Source organism: Polyodon spathula, chromosome 16 (genome assembly GCF_017654505.1).
Source record: "Polyodon spathula isolate WHYD16114869_AA chromosome 16, ASM1765450v1, whole genome shotgun sequence".
Lineage (NCBI taxonomy): Eukaryota > Metazoa > Chordata > Actinopteri > Acipenseriformes > Polyodontidae > Polyodon > Polyodon spathula.
The window spans coordinates 30,293,472-30,317,253 of NC_054549.1; the positions used below are offsets into that span (position 1 = coordinate 30,293,472).

At 36.6% G+C, this 23,782-nt stretch overlaps 1 protein-coding gene across 2 annotated transcripts in view; it reads right to left on the reverse strand.

The window, feature by feature from the left end:
• Positions 1-12,287: 12,287 nt before the first annotated feature.
• The window catches only part of LOC121329249 (SLIT-ROBO Rho GTPase-activating protein 3-like), a 73,757-nt gene continuing 62,262 nt past the window's right edge, over positions 12,288-23,782 (reverse strand). For both annotated transcript variants that reach the window (XM_041274744.1, XM_041274743.1), the window contains exons 16-22: positions 22,755-22,860; positions 20,814-21,041; positions 20,605-20,681; positions 16,340-16,520; positions 14,852-15,001; positions 13,419-13,746; positions 12,288-13,085 (exon numbers count right to left, since the gene is read on the reverse strand). In XM_041274744.1, coding sequence (XP_041130678.1) covers positions 12,669-13,085; positions 13,419-13,746; positions 14,852-15,001; positions 16,340-16,520; positions 20,605-20,681; positions 20,814-21,041; positions 22,755-22,860 — 1,487 coding nt within the window. In that variant the 3' untranslated portion in view covers positions 12,288-12,668. The remainder of the gene's footprint in view (positions 13,086-13,418; positions 13,747-14,851; positions 15,002-16,339; positions 16,521-20,604; positions 20,682-20,813; positions 21,042-22,754; positions 22,861-23,782) is intronic.

The following is a 23,782-nucleotide window of genomic DNA, read 5'->3' on the forward strand; positions in this document are numbered from 1 at the left end:
ACTGACTGCAGATTATTATTATTAATTTTCTGTTTTCTAAAACCACGTGCAGGAGAAAAAGGTCAAAGTTTGCACATGCGCAGTATGCTATTTCAATAAGTTCCAGAAAGTGGAGCTTTTTTTTTTACATGACATATATTTTGTTAGTTTTTGGAACTTAATTGGAAATATCTAGGTGCTGTTTTCTTAATACTGACTTTAGGAATATTCCAATACATTTCATGAAAACTGTGTTTCTGACTTTTGATACCGGAATTCGTTTTCCGAAAAATATCTTTTTCATGTAAACGCACTGTGTGACCATCTATCAAGAGTATATTCCGGCATTACAGATACCCACGAGGATATTGCGTTTTTCCCTAAAAGAAACAATGCTTCTATAATTTAAACAATTAAAAACAAACAAACAAACAAAAAAACATAAAATAGTCCCACCTACTTGCGTTGAGAACTCAACACAACATTTGCAATGAAAACCACTCAACAATCCCGCGCCGTACAGACACAAGGAAGTGATACTTACTGTTTCTACTCTAAAGGGGACTTCAAGGATTTGTAGTTCTTTGGAAAAAAAAGTCATCAACCTAACGATTTATTATACAATGTAAACTTACCATACACGTACAAATATGTTACAGTATCTTGCGGAATTGAACGCAGTTAAGCGCCATGTGATAATGTGTAAACAGCAGCAAGAAGCTTTCTCAGCTAATGATTTAAAGTTGTTAATTTGTTGCCATCTTTCCTTTATGGAAGGAAAATATATTTAAATATATTGACAAATATAATGTAGTATATTACAAAATGTATTATGAAAAATATGCCAATATATTTTAAAATATTTTCGTTCCATAAGGGCTATTTGAATAATTTATGTATTTCAATTCCTTACAGTTTCTCACTTTGTACAACAGAAAACCCATGAAAGCCTTTAAGTCCCTAATCTCAATAGCTGGAAGGGAGACCAGAAGATGTAAGCATGTTGGCAGCTGGTTTTATGTGAACTTCACCACAGAACCTTCAACCTGATCTAACCCCCAACTTTTGTCTAAAAAGAGTAGTTTTAACAAAGAGTCTTGTTAAAAAGGCCAAAGATGATGATGATATATGATATATATATATATATATATATATATATATATATATATATATATATATATATATAGGTTGTCAACCTGGATACAAACCAGGTACATTACGTGGTTTTGTAACCTGGGTCCGAGTGCCAGTGTGAAAGGGGCTATACCTACAGAATACCTAGATGTTACAACCTTTCAAGTCTAATTTATCAGCAGTATAACAATATCAAAATAATTGATACGATCATTTTCTAGAGGTTTAATCAAGCATTGGATACATTTTAAATTGAATTACTATGTTCATTTAATTTGAGTGAAAGGAAGTCAGTATTTGATAGACACTTTAGATAAATGATACTCACCATACCATTAATAGAGCAGCAGTTTTGCTGGCACACAGGGACACACAGTTTCCGTGGGTTTATGGTGTCAGGCTTGCAAGTAGATAAATCAAAGCGCATGCTGCTTTCATGAAAATAAGTATGGTAATTGCATCAACAGAAATAAGTCCCCCAAACAAGGCACCATTGAAGCAACATCACATCATGCTGGAGTAAAAATGAAATAAACATTACATTTTGACTGAGAAAGAAAGGTCAGCCTTCCCTAATGCTCATTTTGTTTTCTACATTTCACCTAAGAGTGCTTGGGAACTACAAATTAAAAGTGAAATTATGCTTTTGGCTGATTTACTTTTGCTGTGGCAATACCCTAAAAACATGTAAACTGTCCTTGCAGTATAGCGATTCTCTGGCAGTTCTCGCTGATAACTTGACACATGGAGCTACCATTCCTTTAATCAATTAAAGAACAGAACAACTGGATATTTCTGCTGAAGAGGCATTGACAACCTAAGTGAAAGATGCACTACTTTTTCAAAGATTGCTGTGTTTTCCAGTTTATAAGAGTAATCAGATTATTAGGTGTGGCACAATGTTCTGAATCCGTTTACTACACTGTGCGCGTCTCTCGATAAGAACATTGATTTGGGCGTGGGTGTCTATACTGTTGGAGGCAATATGGTACATCTCAATATGTTTCCTATATTTGTAGTCTCCACATACTATTTTAGTTGTTTGGTAATTCATATTCGCCTGTTAATACATACATATAAACACAGTAACACAGTATAGGAATGGTTAAAAGTGTGTTGTTTATACAAGTAGCTAAATACTTCAGAATGCATACTGGTTTCCTGATTAAATATTTTAATGTATGCACTATTTGGAACAGTATTGATTGCACCGATAAGCTCAGGGGTCCAGCCGAATGCTAACAACATGACCTTCACAAGAAGGGAGAAAAGATGTCAGCTTTCCTCCTCATAAGTCACCTCAGTGGCCCATTTAGACAAGCAGAGGAGCTACCTGGGTGGCTGACCTTGATGTGAGCTCCCTTTGTGATTGCCAGAGGAATCACTTCAGTGCGTATGCATCGTCTTGTTTTCCAGTGATATAGCCTTTATCACACCGTAGTGGAGTAGTGTGGGGTCATTTCTGTTAAATGCAGATGTGGTATAGAGTAATCATGAATTAAAAAACTGTAAATGCCAAGCAACAAAAAGAAAATAGTTGGAGAAGACACCCTCATCAGTTTCTGTTCAGCCTCTGATACATGTAAAAAAAGACTTTTTTGTCAGAAAAGGGGCAGTAAAGTGTTCATTGTCAAACTGTAAAAACTCACTGATATTGAGTACACTTCATCATTTCATAGAAAAGGCAATCATTTCTTGTCAGGCATTTTGACATTTCAGAGGAGAAGTCATTTATTTCTCTTGCTTCAGTTCCTTCTCTCATTTATTTTAAACATGAATCATAATGGCTCACATCTGCGCACGGACATTTTGTGTGAGGTATTGTTTGTTTCCATCTTTATTTTGAGTTGGCATTTATGGCCTATAAAAGCATATTTATCCTTTATGCAGCATGACCAAACTCTCAAAATTACTGTTGGCTGTAGATGTTTCATTAAGAGCTGATGTGTGGGGGCGTTCTCCAGACCCCCATGCACCCATTATTTGCAAATTGGCAGGAGCGAGACTAATCAGTTTGTTGTTGGTGCAGCTTTTGGTTTTTCTCCCTCAAATGTTGGCTTCTGAGATAAGAGACTTTTGTCTGGTATCTTCCATGAATAATAGCTGCCTTCTGACTGTCAAGTCAATATGCCTGCCTTATCTGCAACAACTGTAACCATTAGTCTTATCTTTCCCTTCACTCATTGCCTAAGTCTTCTGAAAAATTGACCTGACTTATTTATTTACATTAACAATTTGTTTTGGTCAAATCTGCATGAATAAGCTCCAATTTCTCATTCTCTCTGCATGAGCTTTTGTCATAGCTGCTACTCAATGTAATTCTGTGACTTAGACTTCATTATGCTGCAGGGTTTTGTCTTCATTAAAGAGGCAACTGTCTTTATTCCTTAGAAAAAAAAAACAAAAAAAACACATATTAACAATTAAAGCAGTTTCATTGACCAAGATGGATTCTGAATTTCTGTATGTTTGTGAAAGTAAGTCGTATCGTGTACATTTTACTTGGTATTCACGGAACAGCCTGACTGGAAATCTACTGAAGTCACATAATGTCCTTGCATGTGATTTTGTTTACAAAGCTGATTGCAGCTACAACCTTTTTGTTGGACATGCTAATTGCAATTTTGAGCTTTGACACTCGGCAGCCTTGATCTGAAGCTTTAGATTGATTACAATATGCCCAAACTACTGGTTCTGTGATTGAACAGCAAAATAAATTAATTCATCAAGCTATAAAGGCCACAAAGGCAGCCTTGAGTACACTGACATTGAAAATAACTAAGCAAGCGATCGTTGATGTTGGAAAACATTGTGATAAAGAACAACACTGAAGAAAACAGCAAAGACCTTACTTACAGTGTTCTCCACAGTACTAAGAGGATTCTATTTCTAAAGTTATGTTTCCGGTACTTCATACAGATATACTGTAATCACACAATAGCAATCCTAGATACACATGCACACCTTTCAAATAACCCTTATGAAAGTTTACCCTGTATTTTTCCATGGTAATTTTGCAGTTTTCCCAATGTTTTCCCCTTGGCTATACAATGCATTTACCATGGTTTGCATTGCTTTCTAATATGCTTTGCCATACCTTTATAAGGGAAAGTATATGAAAAAATGACTAATTATAGTCTTCAATAAAGATTTTCGTTTATTGCTGGGATCTTGTTTTCTCCAATTACATTCAACCATATACAGCCAAAGAGTTTTCAACCATTTCCTATACCCTAAGAGGTACAATTATTGAAGGAGAAGCATTGTAAAAAAAATGTGAAACGCATTAGATATGTGTGAGGAGGTTTGTGTCTTTGTGAAATGCTACTTAACAAGACTCCTGAGATTCTGCTAAGAGCTGTACTGATTTCAAACCAGTTTGGCTATTAGAACATGTTTAAGTTGATAACATGTGTAAAGTACAGTGTTTCTGGAATAAAAACCTGACACTGGTCTTACACTGTGTACTGCTCACATTGACTAGACCAAATTCTGAATGTGTAAAGCCAAATGCATGTGTGCTTTGCACTGTGGTCAGTTACACATTGTTTACTTTTGCTCTTGTTATTTACAAATAACAGTCAATCATACATGGCGGTCATTTATTTTGGAGTGGCTATATCATATTTTCAGAGAATGCAGGGGTATATTCAATGGATCTAAATGGCGTCAGATCTAATGGCAACAACCACTATATAATAACATTTGAATGATTTTTAGATCCACAGTTGCTTATATGAATTTACTAGACATATGTACCCCTTTCTGGAGTTCCAATATGAAATGAAATTCCTCTTCCATTTAGTACATTGGAGACACGCCCTTGAGCTTTTCCAGACACTTCACCCAAAACCCCTCATTTATTTTTTTTACACCTGCCTGTAATTATCCCTCTCCATGTGCTTTCTGTGAAGTCTTGCTTTCACTGCAGTTGAAGATATGTATTTATTAATTGTTTTTTAGTGGCTGTCTTACAAAGACCTATCACCCTGAAGCGGCTGTTATTGTCTTGGTGTCTGCTTCTATAGGTGGCTCCTTACCACAGCTGATGGATGACTCTAGAGTGAAGAGACAGCTCTCTCAGGTAAAAACCTCCCACTCTCTGCCTTTTCATTGTTTTTTTTAAATGTGTTTTTTAATACCTATTCACTGGCACACATTTGATATTAAGGTCTGTCGTATAATCATGCATGCTCTGATGTATCCATCTGCTAGTTAACAAAAAAAGATACTTACAGCTACCGCTTGCTGCCCTCTACAGGCCTCGTGCAATAGTACTTCTGTACAGTATCTCATTTGAAAGAACACTGTCATTTGATTTTATTATTACATGACATAATCTAATAAAAAAATATACATATCATAGAATTCACAGAATGTTAATTGGAAGCCAAAAAGCAAATGATCTGGGGCCATTAACCACTGTAATAATAAGTCTTATTTATGTGAAAAACTTCTGCTATATTCACAGTTTCTGTAATTACACCTATTTCATGTTTTCCTTTTATTCTTTAATGACTTTTGTTTTCACATTACTTGTCTCTTTAGGCAAGATAACTAATACAGTACATGTACACTGACTGGCCAAAGGGCATGATAGTCGGTGCCTGTGAAAGATCTTAAGGTGTATCAGGCCATGGGTAACCCTTTTAGATAAACAGGCATGCTACAATGGACCAAATCACAGAAACCTTCAACAAAGGACAAGACACCTGTTTCCAACAGAACAATTGTGTCCAACAGAACATCGGATCCTTTAGATTGGGAGATAATTCCCTAGATTTTGAGGTGTTCCAGTCTTTTATGTAGAAAAGGCTGAAGCGTTTATGAAATCTCCATTGATCATTTGAAAAGGATTTAGACAAGCTGGCCTTCATATTTCAGAGATGTCACACAAAAGCTGTGAAAGAGGATCTGGACAATTGGGCAAGGCAATATGGGGAGCACATTTATCCTGATCCTGAGCCATAATCTACCATCTAAGAGCTGCCTGACAGAAATATGGATTTCTGACAAAAAAGGCTCACTTCACACGGTGAAAACCTGGGGTCTGTTAATTATTTATATGAACAGCGTCCACTCTGTATGTCTCCACACTTAAATGATGAATATAGGCTCCTCCCTGGGGTTCTGCACTGGCACAATAATTGCATACCTGTTGGAGAATATTGTGGGTTTTTTTTTGTTTTGTTTTTTCATTCATGTTCAGGAAAAATATGTAAAATATATAAAATCAGTGACCATAAAAAGTGAGCTTGTCAGTCGCTAGATGAAAGGGGTTAAGTGAAGATCTGGACAATATGCGTTTTAAGACATTTATGTTGCGTTCCTCCCCTTACTCATTCTTTACAAACTTCCCGACTCCTGCATTAATTAAATTGTCATAACCACAATAAATTGTCACAAAGTGGTTACACTTAAAGCATGTAGTGTCAAAGTATTTATGATGGGGTGTGTGGTTACGAACAGTTTTCTATAAAACATAGCCTGTTCAAAACTGATGATGAATGCTGCAAGTATTAACTAGAAAACATGTTTCCACTAATTTCAAGATTTCATGCCAAATCAGCAGATGTCTCCTGGATCACCGTCTCGGAATGTGATGAAATTACCAAGGCATGTATTTTATAGGATAGCTTTAGCAGATACCACAATTCTTTACTTGAAATAAAGTCTGGAATGGCAGTTGCTGTACTGAAACCACTGTCAGCTGGTGAGATGCTCAATGTTGTGTTTGTTTGTGTAAAGAGATTACTGTAATCTTAATGTACGATACAGCTGCCACAGCCCTGACCGGACAGGGCATCAGTCCCCTTCATAGTGTAGGTGTAAAGCCCTTAACACCAGTACACAAGACACAGAGACAACTGGTCACTAGCAGTTAACAAATGACACTGGAAAAGGATATGCGATGAAAAAATAAGGAAACTAGTGACATTTCGAGCATATGTGTTATTTATCTACCGATTTTATAGCTTTAAAAACACACAGAATACAATGCAGTTTGTCATACTAGCCTTATGTCAATGTCTGGGTATTTTATATTCCTAATTTTTTTAGTGATGCATTGGCCTGGCTTATTTTTCAGAAGGCATGTGGTTTCAATCCAGCTTTAGTTTTGTAGCTCGAGATACAGCAAGTGATTAACCTATGGGAGGTTAAAGATTACAATGCACAAACAAATTATAATCTTCATTATAACGCAGATGGAGTAAACTGAGTGTATTGCTGTTGTAGCACAAATTGCTTTTGAGGTAGTGTTCTGGTAATACTTATCACCACTTGATGGCGCTGCTGTGTCAGTATTGTTGAACAGAACACATCACAAGCTAAATGCTGCCTGTGATAATGTCTCTAGTGCTAATAAGATACAATAAAATGTACAGGAAAATATTGATTTCACACTTTCAAATCAAAACAAATTACAAACCAAATTCTCAGAAAAAAAGAAGCTGTATTTATTCAGACATTAGGATTCTCAACATCCAACTAGTGGCTTGGTGTTCATTACATTACAGACGATCCAATCATACGACCATTAATAAATATCATCAGACGTTACAGAAAAAGAATATATCCACCCCAAAAAATAATAAAATAACAACCAGCATCACAGAGGGTCAGTCGTTTGTTTTCATTCTTTTCCTCAGTTTGTAAATCTGGCTCAGCCAGTATAACATCTCATGACAAGCCTGGATCAAAGTTCTGTTAGCCAGGAAACGTTCTCTCATATCCTTTTAAATACAATACTGCGATTTTATTATACATTCCTTAAATTACAAACCCTATAGGTTAGTTATAGGTTACAGCAAAAAAAGTGCACTACATGTTGAAAAAAAGGTTTTCAAACAAAGCTATTTTTGTCTAAAATGTTAAAGAGCTGCGTATATGTGTCAATCCAGTGGAATGGAAAGTAGAAACTGAATAAAATGGATTTTACTCTGGATAAATATTTCCATGGGAGGAGATCTACTATATTTAATGAAAATGTCGACATGAAAGGGAGTATTAGACATTGGAGATCTTGCTTGTGTTATGGACTTTATTTATCAATATTGTCTTTAAAGTGGGGACATAGTAATAATGTAATGGGCTTCTTAATATGATAAAGATTCACACTGGGTGAGGAAAATTAATGCCTACAAAAAAGTACAAATATATTTTAATTTTATTAAAAACATAATGTGCTCAAAAAGGCACTTGTAAACATAAACATATAAGGAGATATATTTTGCAAAATAATAACGCTGACTGTCTATTAATATGTTGTTTTATTGTTGTTATTGGTAGAGAAACGCAAAGTAATATACATGTAAATTCACTGTTGTGCTCATGTTGAATATTATTAAAACTGGAGATGTTAATAACTTGACTTTTCTTGAATTATTTTACAGATAACACTTCAATAAAGTAGATGTTTATTTAAACGAGAGAGAAAATATACATAACAAAGTGGGAACTAGGCATACTGTTTAGTTAAACACACTGAGAGCCTGCATATTACATTTGTTAATGTAGTCGTTACACTGAAGAGCCTACAGTACCTTGTTTTACTTGGAAAGGGGGAACAATACTGGTCTTGGACACTTGAGATCACAATGAATTCTACTGGATTTACTTGCTGTCACCAAGGACACATGAAAGCCTATTGGTGCTTCACCCTATGGTAACCGTTCTCCCCCTGGAAACACAGGGTGTAGATGGAGCTGGACGCAAAAAAACATCTTTAAACTATGGTCACACTGCCAGCAGAAAACTGGCTTAGAATTAAATTCCTGAAAAGGACATGCAAATGCACACACTCCAAACTGCTGAAAGCTTTGAAATACAGGAGGGGAATAGAAAGGTCTAACACATGTATTTTTCACATCCATGTTTCACTGTGAATAGTAACCACAACCTTACAAAAATGGGAGACTTTGTCTTGACAGAATTGCTAAGGGGGTCTGATAAACTAGATGCCTTGTAATCAAGATTCAAGAAAATAATATTTTGGAAAATCAAGAAATCAGGTGTCACAGAACAAGTTCTATCCCTGTTTCATTGGGCAACTTCAGTATGACTTTGGTGAACCCCCAGCTCTGCTCCCACTTTTTTTGTCAAAAAAAAAAGTGAATTACTAAAAAACATTTATAACTTTCGAAAAAATGATTGTAGAAAAAGGTACACAGTATTCAAGTAACACAGTGACACAGTATTCAAATCCAAATTACGAAGAATATATTCAAGTTAAAGTTCTTGTGCGTGTTCTTAGGAAAGGCACCACAAACAGTCTGGGTCAATTGTTATATCCATAGCAGACTAACTGAATGTCCATGTAAAACATCTTCCCATACATATCACACGCAGTCTGCGATGCTGAAGGAAGATGAAGGATGATGTGTAGAATGACAGAGATGAAAATGTCAACAAGTCAAAGACATCATTGATGTGAGATTGAAACATATTCGGAGTACCACAGTAATGTAATAAAGTATTTTCATTTTCAGGAATATGAGTTGAAACTTTAATGACGTCACTACACACTGTTAACAATGTACTTCAGGAATGTTACACATTTGCATTGCGTTATTATCACATTAAGCTATGTAGCTGCTAAGTGCAAAGATATGGTGACTTGCTAAAATCTACTAGATTCTGGTTTGTTACGCTTTTTCTTATTTATTTTTTTACATTGGTAACAGTACTTTCCAGCATATTTTGTAGCAACACAAGCAATATTTACCAGACTAGAACAGGCAAGAGAGAGTTTTAAGAAGATGACAAATCATACGCATTAAAATTGTTGCAATTTGGTTGCATATAAATAAAGCGTATAATAATAATAATATTAATAATAATAATAATAATAATAATAATAATAATAATTTTAAAACTTATAAAAATTGAACTATTTAAAAAAAATATGTAATTTATATGCAACTGAATTATATTCTTCATTCTCTTTTTCCACTGCTGATGAAACAGTTTCATATTAAAATTAAAGGATGTGCTTTAAAAGTCAGACACACACAAAAGTCAGAAAATGAAAGACACATTTTCACGGTAAGCTAATTTTTTTGAGTTTAGCCCTTTTATACCTAACAGAAATTCTGTGGTATATAGCTCTACAGCAGATGACAGCAACAAGCAATCTGGGGAACAGCAACATAAATTAATTATCTTCTATTAACTTTTAGCATCAGCTGACAGTGTCATGTCAGCCAAAAAGTCCTACTCCTATGTATTATGCCAGAGAAAAGAACACTATTTCTACTGCCTAAACTTGATAAGGGGGATCCATAATTTCATAAGCTTGGAGGAACCCTGCTCTGCATGCCTTACTTTCAGGTAGTCTGTTACATTTGCACTTCCTACTGTACTGTAGGTCATTTCAGCTCTACAGTGTCTTCAGAGTTAAAACATGTCACTGCCTGCAAAGCATGTCATTTAGTGAGAAAGCAGGTGCCCAGTTGATGTTGAGGGAGTGGGGAGAAGTTCAGACTTCATACTTCAAATCCTTCGAATCCTTCGAATTTGCACGACACTGATGTTTTATCTGACTATTATCACATGGTACATGCTCCTAATCCTCAGGGATTCCTATTTCTGAACTCATGGATATTTGAAATTTAATAACGTCACAAGTATATTTCTCTGAGCAAGCCTAAGGCCGGTAACAAGGCCAGTATAAAAATGTGCAAGCTTAACAGATTACCTGATAACTATGGAAAACATGTTTCCAGGTTAAAAATGCTAAAGTGAATATCTGAAATGGTTTATAAAAATATAAGCACATGTAAAATACCCATTAGAATCAAAGGTAAACATAACACCAATTAAATAATATTTGTACTTTTCTGGTTAAATACACTATTTTCGGTTAAATTAGGCAAACATGAAGAGATATAAAAATGCTGTGTAACTACACTTGAAATTGTGGGGAGTTAATAAACATATCTTGTTCACTTGCTACCAGCAGTCAATGAAGCAATTCAGTGATTTTGTGCAATATTCCAAGTTTCTATCAGACACCAGAAATACAGTTGTTGTTTTTCTTTCCTATGTTCCAAAACAAGTGCACATACTGTACAAAACTATAGTCTCTTTAAGTGCAGTAGTCATTTACAGCACAAGCAGAATCAAAGGCTTTCTTTGCCATTCGTGACTCACGCTGGCCATGTAAAAAACCAAATGACACAAATGCAATGCTTTTTGTGCAGTTTTTCTAGTATTGAAATGCCATTCTTGTCTCATTGCCTGTTCAGTCTTCGTCTGTAAAAGGTAAACACGTACACAAATTACCTACTAATTGAAAATGTACAAGTTAAACTACATATTTTACCACAGGTTTCTTACTGGCTAGTTTGTATATTGTTGTAAAGTTTGTAAGACAGCTGCATGTTTTACACTCAACACTTTGCTGTGCTGTTACTTTAACATTTATTATTATCCATTGTTCTACAAACAAAAGGATTATCACTTCTGAATGAATCTATATACAGCTCAGAGGATGATAACCAGGGCCTCAGCCACTGAGATAGTCTTTAAAGTGAATTTATAATCCAGTTACAATAGGAAGCCAAATCCCCAGATGCTTCTGATCTTGGTTTTGATTAATGTTTCAGCAAGATAACATGGCCAACCTTTTAGATTACCGGCACACAATACAAAGTAATGCCTTGGCCATTTTGTATTCCTTGATTTGTTAAGCAAATCCTAATGTCAAAAAAGGTTTAACAGTTTTTTTTTATTTGTTTTTTCTTCTGGGGTACAACTACAAATGGAATAACTCAAAGTAAAATAACTGAAAATGTCTTCCAGTCGTGTGCTGTGTTTGTCACACTGCATGATTCATTTATGTGTAAAAGGTGAGTCTCCATCAGGTAGCTTTCTTTAAAATAGGGGAAAAGACTTTAAGCCTCTAAAACCCATTTCACACTGGCATGACCTACCTGGGCAGAACCTACCCGGGCTGGACCCGGGTCTGGTACACAATTTCACACTGCATTTGATAAAGCAGGGTTGATTTGGGTGACAGATGCAAGTACACAATGAACGTATCAATGCCCCGGAAGTAGCTTGTTACAGACGCTTCCATCCAAGCTTCTCTGGATTGAACTGTCGGCCCAAATGTTGATTAGAGCAAATGTTTCTTCATCAGCTGCAATCTGGCTCATGGTGTGTCTCAAGCAACAAAAATATGGCTAAACAGAATAAACAAAAATATTGCGGAAGTGAAACTTTCACACAGGTGTGGCTGTTTGTTATCACGTCAGCTCATGAACGGCCGTCAAGCATTTTTTCTCGCTCAACCCGGGTATGACCCAGGTACGTGGTTTCACACTATGTAGGATTGTGACCCGGTTAGCCAGGACCCGAGTAGGAGTGCCAATGTGAAAGGGGTGTAAGATGGTTTCCATGGCAACAGCAGTTCAATTCAAGCTCTATGGGAGGTCAAACAAAAATAAAAACGTCCACATTACTCATCACCTTACAGAGAAAAGACCTTGAGAAAAAATTGGTTTTTTTTTTCTATTGTAGTCTGCTTTGATCTAGTAATGGGTTTTCCCCAGCTACATTGTGCCAGATTTATCAGAAGAATTGTTTGGGAATATCTTCTCAGTTGGGGTAACAGCTGGACTGCCCATTCCTGAGCTGCTGCTGCTGCTTGACCGGTGCTGGACCGCTGGCCTCACTGGTCTCATGGGTGGAGGCCTCAACTGGGCACCTGCCAGCCTGGCAGAAAGGGCCGGTTTGAAGGTGGTCATCATCTCGGTGGTGGAGCTGGTACTGCGCCTCATTGCGGCGTCTGGGTCTCGAATCATCATGGTGTGCAGGGGGCTGGGGGGCTCAGAGTTCACAGTGCTTATCTGTGGGTTCTTCATGGGCTCCAAGGTGTCTAGCACGACATCAGGAGTCTGCTTCACAATGTTCTGTCTCTCCAGTTCCCTCAGCTCATGGAGTGCAGTGCTCATGGTTTTTTCAATGTCCTATGAAAACACAATGGGAAAGGAATTTTAGGAAAAATCAATTATACCCATTAATTCACAATTTCCTACACATCCTACACACTATACATGTCACACAATCACTTAATGTTATTATTCCAGTCTAAACTTAGTGGCTGAGGTCCACATGACATTCATATAAATGAGATTCATCTCATCTTGGTAAAAGAAATACATCAAATGTAATAAAACTGAACAGACTATGATTACAATAAGTACTGTACTGAAGTACTACTGGAACAAAAAAAGTGTCTATTCCTAGCCATTAGACTGAGAGTGTACACTTACATATTTCAGTATATACTTATTTCTTACCTCAGCTAAGGCTTCTGCTTCCAGTGACTTGTGGTCTCCAAGGCTGCCGTGCCGAGTGGAGCCATGGGTTGGCCTCAAGGGATGGCCTTCAGGCAAGGTCTTCCTGTCAGGGTAGTTGATGCTGCCAGAGCTTCCGAATGTGGCCAGCCTGCGCTTATCTGGGCTCTCTATACGGCCTCTATTCACTGAGATCTTGTGGGGGCTGCTGGGGCATGCAGCAGCTCTTGGAGGTGTGTCAATAGCAGGGCCGGTTCCTCTGGGGGGGCTGTGGGTGTCGGTGCCACTCCTGCGGCGTGGGATAGCAGCACCATCTGATCTTATCCGAACCCTGAGGAAAGAAATTAACCTTGAAGCAAATGGGAACCTCCATAATTCTCCAAGGAGTCATGAAGCAAGAATTTTTCCTATTGATAATTGCCACTTAATGTTTTGTTATAGCAAGGATTTCTGGTGTATAATATATTTTTGTTTTTGTAGTGATTGGTATTAATCTTCCTGATAACGCAGTTCCTAAGGTCCAGCTGTTATTCTACAATTTAAGGGTTGGAGACCTGAGCCAGTGCTCTAGTTGAAAAACAGCTGTTGTCAAAGAAGCGATCCTTGAAAGGAATAACATTTAAAGTCTCATACCACTACTTGTTTGAAAGTTACCCCTTGTTCTCTGTCCAAAATGCTGTTTTGCAGTGGTTAGCATGACAGCAAGCCCTTGAGAGCTTTCAGCAGGTACAGTAGGCGAAGATCACAGACATGTACCCTGACCTGTGCATTTCCAGTCTATTCCCTCAGATTTATCATGTACTATCTACCTTGAAAAGCAATATGTATCATACGTGTAAAGACAGAGAAAAGCCACCTTGCATGAAATAGGCCATAACGTGTGTTCTTTGTATTCGAATTCTAGTTATGTTTTGCATTGTATGCTTTACTTTATTATTTTATTGAATTTCTCAGTCAATTCTAAAGGCCATTTCAGTCCAACAGGCAACTGATGAAAGTAAATGTTTTATTCCTTGATTTTTTTTTAACGAAAGAATACAGTAAGTTAATATGTACAGTTGACTCTTACACTATGAGAGTATAATCCATTGGACTGACACCCTTGCCCACACCGAGACACCCTTATACAGTGGGAGATAGGTCCAACTGGGCATTTTATAACATGCCTTAAACTTGGTCAGTCCCAAAAATACTTCTCAGAGATGCTGGATACCATGAAAAAAGGAACTTCATTTTCAATGCCTTCTGTTAGCCACCTAGTCCCAACACTCATTTGTTAAATCAACATGACTTACACTTACACTAGAAGCTTCCATTACTTAACCATTTGGTCTAATGTAGGTTTAACGCCTTGTTTTGCAAACAACATAGGGATGAAACACTACAAAAATGTGAATGTTTTGTTCAGTCCACAAGCCAAACAGTGACACACGCACCTGCCCATAACGCCTCCGAAGCTGTAGTCTGGTAAGTGCTCACAGGGGGACTGGATGTCATTCTTTGATGAGGCCTTGTCATCTAAAAGAGGACCGCTGCTCGCCTCGCTGTCTGCCTTCTGGCTCAGGCTGTCAGAGAATGCATCATCCCTGGGTACAGATGAGAGCGAGAGGGGCAGGCAGTCCTGTCAGCTTGGGGCAGTTGCAGGCTTAAAAAGCATTCTGCAAAACCTATGGACAGCCTTTAAGCTATATCACTTATTAAGATGTTCTCCTGCTTGTTTGCAAATACTTACTATGCTAAAAATGAATACTTTAAACCATTTGAAAACAGATATAAAATAAAATGTGTTTATTATTCTATGATATATGTACTTATTACTGCATCATTATATTTGGCTTGTTTAATAAAGTCACCATCTCAGAGCAAACCTGAACCAGGTGAACTTTATATAAGGTGGCCATATATACTTGCAAAGTTCTAGCTTTCAATTTTTATTTTCTGTAACCAAACATAATTCTTTGTTTAGTATGGCAAAGTAAAAAAGTTATGCAGCAAATTAAGGCTCAGTACAGCTAATATAATTTTAACTGAATTTATGCACAAATGTAATAAACAGTTTATCAAGCTGAGTATTTAGACAATAAATAGATCCTGCATTTGTAAATTTAACAGTCGTCTTTGCCTACAAAACATTTACTGAGAAGGCATGCATTCAATTATAATGGAATGCATTTAATGGCTTGTCCTTGAAACTACAGGAATAATTGTGTTAATAATGATAGGCTATCTGTGCACTAAACATTAAGGCAATAGAACACAGGCATGATTAACCTCTTCATGAATAAACGATGGGAAGCCCTGTTTTAACTTGCAATCAAATGCATTTTGCTGCACTAATTGATAGGCACACATTCATCTATGTTAATGTCATAAATACTGGCAGTGCTTTTGGTATGCTAATGAAATTGCATAGATTAGGTACAGTTGTAGGATGTATTTTAATCAGTGTATAATAACAGTCCAATGCAATTGCAACTATACACTAGTATGGTGTATACTATTTGATCAATTATTAATACATGCTTTAGTTTAAGCCTTTATTTAAGGTTGAAACAGTAGTAGAAATTGATCTGTTTCTTTTCCTTTCCAGCTCCTTTCCATCTAAATGTGTACATGTATGTATTAAGTGGAATTTCCTAAAGATTATTTCGGCATACTGGTACACCAAAAGAATAGAGTAAATTAATAAATACATTCACATGGGAATGTTGAACATTAAGTACTGGTCACCGATAAGAAATCATATAGTCATTTCACCTGCATACTGTACAAGAAATGAAAGCTCCTTTTTTTATAAACACTAACCCTATCAGTAACACACATTGAAGTAACAGGATTAGAGATGTGAGATTGAGTGTTAATGGTGAGTATCGAGCTGGTCACAGTGCAGTCAGTGCACTGTTCAAGCAAGCTCCTGTACTTACATGTCTTGCACTACAATGTACTGGTGAGGGATCAGCCCGTCAACCCCATTATGACGCCCTTCCCACCAGTCCTCTGAGGCTCTGTGGTAGAGCAGCAGTGATGCTCCTTTCCTGAAGGACAGCTCCCTAGGGGACCGCCCAATGTAATCAAACTTGGCAATGGCTTCAATCTGCTCAACCTCTGTCATAGAGACACATATAGAAAGGGGTCAGCAAAGCAGATTCAGTTAATTATTTGCAATATATCATACAAAGTACTGGGTCTGTAAAGCACATACTTGCCTATTTAACTTTCACTAATCATTACTTGATTCAAGCAACAATATAGAATTATATATAATGAGAGAACACACATTATAGGATATTAAACATGAAACATTAGGACAATGTAGATGATATCCTTTTAAGTGGGACAACAAATCATGTTGCGCTATTTATAGCAATACAATCCCCACTACTTCCTTGTTAGTTGTCTCATAAGAAATTCCAAGAAAATTCCTAACTGTAAAGTACCAAAGAAACATCCCCATGACTTAATCACCATTAATAACACCACTAACATACAGTATTCAGAGTGTCCTGTGGGTTTTAGATTCCACTGTATTATCTGAGTAATCATGTGCTGTGGTCCTCGTTAAGATGCAATTTCAATCTACTCTTCTCTAGTTGCATCTTTTAGTGAAATATTAATGACAGGTACGGAATCCTAAGACTCCCAAAGGAGGGAGAGATAACCGAGCCGGGATATGATGATCCCTCCCAGCCTCTGGTTTACATGTCTGTGCATGGAAGGAATACAAGACTCGGCAATTGGATATTCACTCCTGAAGGCTTTGTGTTGCTTTAATGACATTCTGAATTCCAGATCACATCCCAAAAGGCCGAGTCCAGCTTTTCAGAAGATCAAACTCCAGCTTCTGTCATCAATATGTCCTGTCCCCAATGATGTCCTCAAACATATTACCCCACCTTTTCAGCAAAGAGTCCAACTTTGCACATTCCTAATCAGACTCAGACCCTCAATTAACTACTAGATAATCGACAGCGGCAATAGTTAGGTGTCCTGAGCCAAAGGCAAGGGCACTTTATGTAGCATGACGTCCACTATCTATTAATAACAGCCGTGGAGGATTTGAAAGTTATTACAAACCTGAGCAAATACATTTTGTGTATGGTTATATTTTGGTCAGAATAGGCTGCTAGCAATGTATGTTGTTATTTAAAGTGAGTTTCTCAATTTTGAAAGCCTGTTAGCTTTTCAAGGGCATTGAAAGCTTTGAAAACTCTGAGAAATGTCATCAGGAATAAAAAGATAAGTAGTTTTATTTGAAAGTCTTTTTAACTTTAAACTCATCATATCAACCATGACTGTGGCTTTCTGACAGAGCACATATCTGTACTCTTTGTAAGCTGCTGGCTTTGTTTGATTTGAAGCAACAGATTTTAGCTTAGACATGATGATCCTAGATACCCTGCCTCAGTGCATATTATCAACAGTCTATCTGTGTTTGAGATTCTGAACTGATAGTGGCCTGGCTGGATATAAATCCAATGTCTTCAAAATAGTAATACTTACTGAAGACCCTGTTCTTTTTTTTACAGGGCATGTTCTCAATGGAAATAAATAAAAGCGACAAGTTTAAACTGCAAATCCTCAGCACACAAACTACCACTTCATTTATCTGATATACTGTAACTAATAGATTTGGAAAATCTGTGAGGCAGGTTGTTTTTGTAATGCAGAGACTGGGCATGGATATGTAGTTGGGTTGCAGTGCAAATTTCTGGTGCCTGGAAACATTCCCAAATCCGTATGTTTTACATACAGTAGAAATTCCCCTTAGACCCAGATGTAAATGGGGTGCAGCTCGTATGCTTATGATCCCCACCGCTGATGAAAAATACCCTGCGAAGGGAACGTAGTGGACTCCAGTGGGCACTCTGGGAATGTGCAAAATAGTGCCTCCAGATTTTGTTGGATTTAAAGCATTCAAATATCCAGCAAAATGACTATCACCAGTTAACAAAAGTTAAGAAAATGGTTTTAGTAAGACAGCAGGAATACATTTAAGGAAACTATGCAACAATGAAATATGTCTAAATAGTCATTCAAACTGTAAATGGAAGGAAATTATTAACTTATCCCTTCTCTGTTGTGGCTAAGTTATTTTAATTAGGGCAAGATAGAGTGTAGTGGGCACTGCCACCCAGGAAAGACACATGCTTCAATGTTTTCTATCAATCAGCTGAAAGAGTCAAGAGGTTAAGTAGATGGATAAAACACAATTGCTCTGCTGGGAAAACTGGTTTTAATCAAGCAGAAAGCACAATCAGTGCTATTAACACAGCCAGTACAGTGTGAAATTGCCTAAATAGCAGGAGACAAAATGCAACCTTTTGTATTCCTGTTAACACAACTGCATTGACAAAGAGAAATACAACTCTGTACTTTTAATATCAATATTTAACAAAGCAAGCTCTTGATTTATTACAGCTCTTGTTTAATGTCTTAGACTTTGTTTAACTGTTAAGATCTGAGCTGTTTTTTCTATGGTTAATAAATATTATCTAAGAGTAGGTATTTATTTTTTTTAAACAGGCTTCAGCACATGCTGAACATATAGAGGTGACAGAGAATTAAAACTATTTTGAATACAAATGTACAACAGGATTTTAATGAATCCCTTGGAGAGAAATTCTCTCAACCTGTCTTCAAACAGCAAGAAAACAAAGCATGCCCTTGGAGCTGCTGCTGCATCCATGTCCAACAACAGACTAACATCAATCATCTGCAGAAAAAACAGTGACAAGCTGTTCCAAACCCATACTGTTTAACCAGACACAGGGCTATACATAATGTAAAGCGAGTCTTCAAATTACGCTATTTAAAATAAATACACATTTTCTCCCTGTACCTTTATTTATTTAATCGTTTCAAACAGAATAACCCACTAATATATATATATTAAAAAAAAATCTACATGAAGATTTCGGTGCACAATATCACTACATTAATTTACATTTTTTTTTTTTTTAACTCTGAATCATAATGTAATATGGTTACAGCTGCGCATGGCGTGGACTGTCAAGTCTCAGTCTACTTGCATGATTCAGTCAGTGCACTGACAAGAAAGAAAAAAACCAGAGGCTGCCCCCAGAAGACAGAGCATTCCAGGGGGAACCTGCCAGAGAGCAATCTGCACAGGGCAGTATCTCCAACTTCAGCAAGGATTTGGTTCTCTCAAATCCAGTCCTGCCACTTCAGAGAAGAAAAGGAGCTGGCAACAAAACATTCAGGCCATTTCATATTATCAACATAAATTATTTACGGTTACTAAAAAAGCAATTTTCTTTTCTTTCCTTACAAGAACTTTAATATCTCTCTCTCTCTCTCTCTCTCTCTCTCTCTCTCTCTCTCTCTCTCATATATATATATATATATATATATATATATATATATATATATATATATATATACACACACACACACACATACATATATATTGAAGAAGTAAAATAATATATTTCATACATATAACAAACCCATATTATATGCATAACAAAAAATATACTTTAATGTTAGGCATTCACTAATAAAGGTACCTATTAATCAGCTTCACATGTGTGTTTGTTTTGGTAAAAGGGTTTTAAGAATGAATGTATGTACATGTTACAAACAAAGCTGTCAGGCAACTACTTTCAAATACATAAATGGGTCATGAAATGTTTTTGTAAATGTAAAATATTGATTCTTCTGAATATGCTAGGTAAACTGTGAAAGACTCTGATGTAAGGTGTGGCTTCCTTAGATGGTCAGTAGGTGGCACAGTCTTTACGTAGCAAACAGAGTTAATCATGTTGTTTCCACAATATGAGCCCAAGAGTATCTGCAGAGCAATCTGTTCTGAATTAAACTCCCTGGAAGACCCTCTAATGAAATCATAACAAATCAGCCTTCTTGAAGAGCAGGACAATGAAAATTAACCTTTCACTTGGCCAGTAGTTTATGTAAAGTTCAACCGCTCTGGCTGTTTCTGTGCTGTTTTCCACTGCCCAGTGGTGCCACGCAGTTACATTTCTCTCAATTAAAGTTGTCATTTACACCTAAAGTAAAGCACAAAACTCTGAATTGAAAAGGGAAATATGTGTGACAGGAATAGGGCAGCAGTTTAATAACTATGTTGTCTTACTGCGTTTAGGTTTCATGTCATATTACATGCAGGTACAGGTAAACAAGCAAAATAAATAACCAACATTGAACTTACCGTCATCACTGGTGTGGGGCTCAGTGCCATTGTCATGGTCGTGATCATTAGTACCAGGTTCACTATGGGGGCTATCACTGCAGTCAAGGAATAGAAAGACATGCCAAGGGTTCTTCATTATAGAGCTGACAGGTAAATGAAGACTGAATTAACTAGGCTCAGTTTGACATGTTTAGAACTCTTCCCCTGTTCCCACAACAGTTACTTACCAGTACTCTTCTCCTCCAGTCATGCACTTCTCATACACCGGCCCATCCAGCTCTCTGTGGCTGGGGAAGATGGCTTCATTGTGCATGATAATGGTCTTAATGACCTCATTGACGTGGGCCTGGCAGGCAACAGGGTCCTGCCCATCTGGGATTGGCATCAGGGTGGGGCCAAAGCAGATGGCCAGGTTGTAGGCGTCCATCATATTTTCATCACTATACTGGGATAAGCTGCAAGGAAATGAAAATAAAAGATAGTCTATCTATGCCATTCACTTTCATTGGGATTTTAAATCATGTGATCCTGCAGTAACACACCTCTGTATGGACAGACACACGCCATAAAGAGTCCATAGCAACAGCAGCCTGTTGCTGAGCAAAACAACTGATTCAGAGCAGCACATAACTAACTGTTTTTACTTTGAATCCAGACCTTAAAAAGGAAAATACGAACACTTTTGTCATATAACAGGCATAGGGTGCATATATTGTGTCTCCCTCACCTTTAACTATATGCATATGTTGATCACATACCTAAACTGAGAGAAACCATCCTTGTAATCAATATGAACAAGTTAACAGCTACTGAAACAACAGCAAAAGTCACAAACTGCTCCCATCTGGCTGCTTAAGTTTCAATTTGACCAGCAAATGTATGCATTGACCTGGTGAGCCAGATGTTTCCTCTGCAGTGATGTCCACCAATGGCTCACTTCTACTCCAGTCCTTCCATTTCTTGAGATAGAAGCAGTATGCGCATACAATACAGCTCCAGTGTATCCCTTTGGCTGTTCCATCTCTTCAGCTTTGCAGTTCTGTTTTATTCACATACATGTTCCAGTCTATTCTGTTTAGTTTTAAGCTAACATTTCTGTTCATAGCTTCTGCCTGAACTGCTCAAATGTATTACTTAACAGCATTTCATTGTTATTATCCTGTATTCCCCGATGACTGCTACAAGATATTAGAAACACAGTTTTTAGGATTTGACAAAAACATATTTAAAACGGTGGTGCTTCATATTTCTTTAAACCTCCAGTAAATACCAGGTAAAGAAATAATTGCTAGTTGCTAAGAATCTGGTATGGCTTATGAATGTACCAACCTGCAACATTTCCAACAAAGAAAGCCAACTTGCTTTCCTGTTTGGTACAATATACTGTGCTGGATGAATTCAATTTAAAATGAATTTGGAAATATATACTACAGCAAAATGTACTCACAATAATTATGTTTTACTATTCCAACCCTGATCATTGTCCCTATAGTATATAATGATTTTAAACACTGCACATTTCTAAATGCCCCATTTGCAACTTGGCTTTAAAATGAAACCAATTCATGTGCAATCTCTGCAGAAATGGTGTGAAGACGTTTATCTAGTAGAGAGCTATTTTTGTCCATGCAGAATACAATGGATAACTAATGCTTCTACAACTACAGAAATGTAAAAATGGTTCAAGAGCTAAACAGAAATTAATATCGCAGAGTGCACATATATGTTATTATTATTATTATTATTATTTTTTGTCTGAATGCTTTGGTTGCATGCTTTACATACACATAAAATAAAGGTTTCTAAAACTGTATTCGAATTGTATTAGTTATTCCATTTACAACACACCAGGCCAATTCTACATGAATAGATGTTCAGCTCCACTGGCCATTTTAAAGGTCAACAGAAAAAACCAGAACAGTACAGCGTGAGGCGCTTTATAATTAATCATTCCTGTTAGGGCCATTTTTTGAAAGTAATTTCCAATTACTACAGCAAAGTGGCAGTGGACAGTTATTCAAAAAAACACTAGAGGCTAAAGTATTTTATTTCCCTGGACACGTAACTGTAGCAGAGTCTATAGAGCAAAGCTTATCATTCCCAGCAGGGACAGAGGCAATGACATCATAGTACAGCTTTTTTTTAACACCTGTTTAAATGTTACTCACTGGTTGAGGAATGCAAACAGGTATCTCATGACGATAATGACGGTTCGAGGCAGAGGCACAATGAGTTGCTGGACATGGTGCACTCTTTCAGCAGAAGTTTCAAGTTCTAAAGGAGGTAAAACACTATTACCTTGCTGACATTTTAAATTACTATTTCTTAGGGTGCCACAGTGGTGGCTATTGGCAGGCTATAAGAAATAGCTACTGCTGTACATGTCATTAGATAAGGACTATTCATTTTAGTCAGTCGCATAATAAATGAGCATTCTATTTTGTAACCTTAGGGAAGTGCCAGCTGGTGATTTAAAGTGCTTACAACCTGTAGTTAGTTATTACACCAACTCACTATTGTGTAATCTATTGTGGTTATTATACAACAGAATATGGGTGTAATATATTCTGTGAGTCATATTTAATAATATATGTACACATACATTTTTTGTATTATTATCATTTTTTTTTATTTATTTATTTGTTTATTTATATATATATATATATATATATATATATATATATATATATATATATATATATATATATATATATATATATATATATGCACACACACACACACACACACACACACACACACACACACACACACACACACACACCAGAGACAAATATAAAAAAAATATATTTTTGTATATATATATATATATATATATATATATATATATATATATATATATATAATTGCATTAATTTCAACATATTATATTATTGCATTATATTGTAAAACATGTTAATATACATGTATTTCTCTTTCAGTATATTTAGAAAATATATTATTCATATATTTCTTTTCTATAAGGATGAGTTGGATTAATAGAGTATTTAAGTCATTGCTTCCTCGACTCAGAAAATATAACTCAACATTCAAGAGTCAGCTGTAGCCAATAACTTCTTCACAGTTTAATTTATATCTAATCAAAACGCAGGCCTCATTCTCTTGATTCAATAGCACTTCCATGGGTTATGTAATGCATCTCTGAGGAAACAATTTCTCAATACCTTGTAATGAGCTT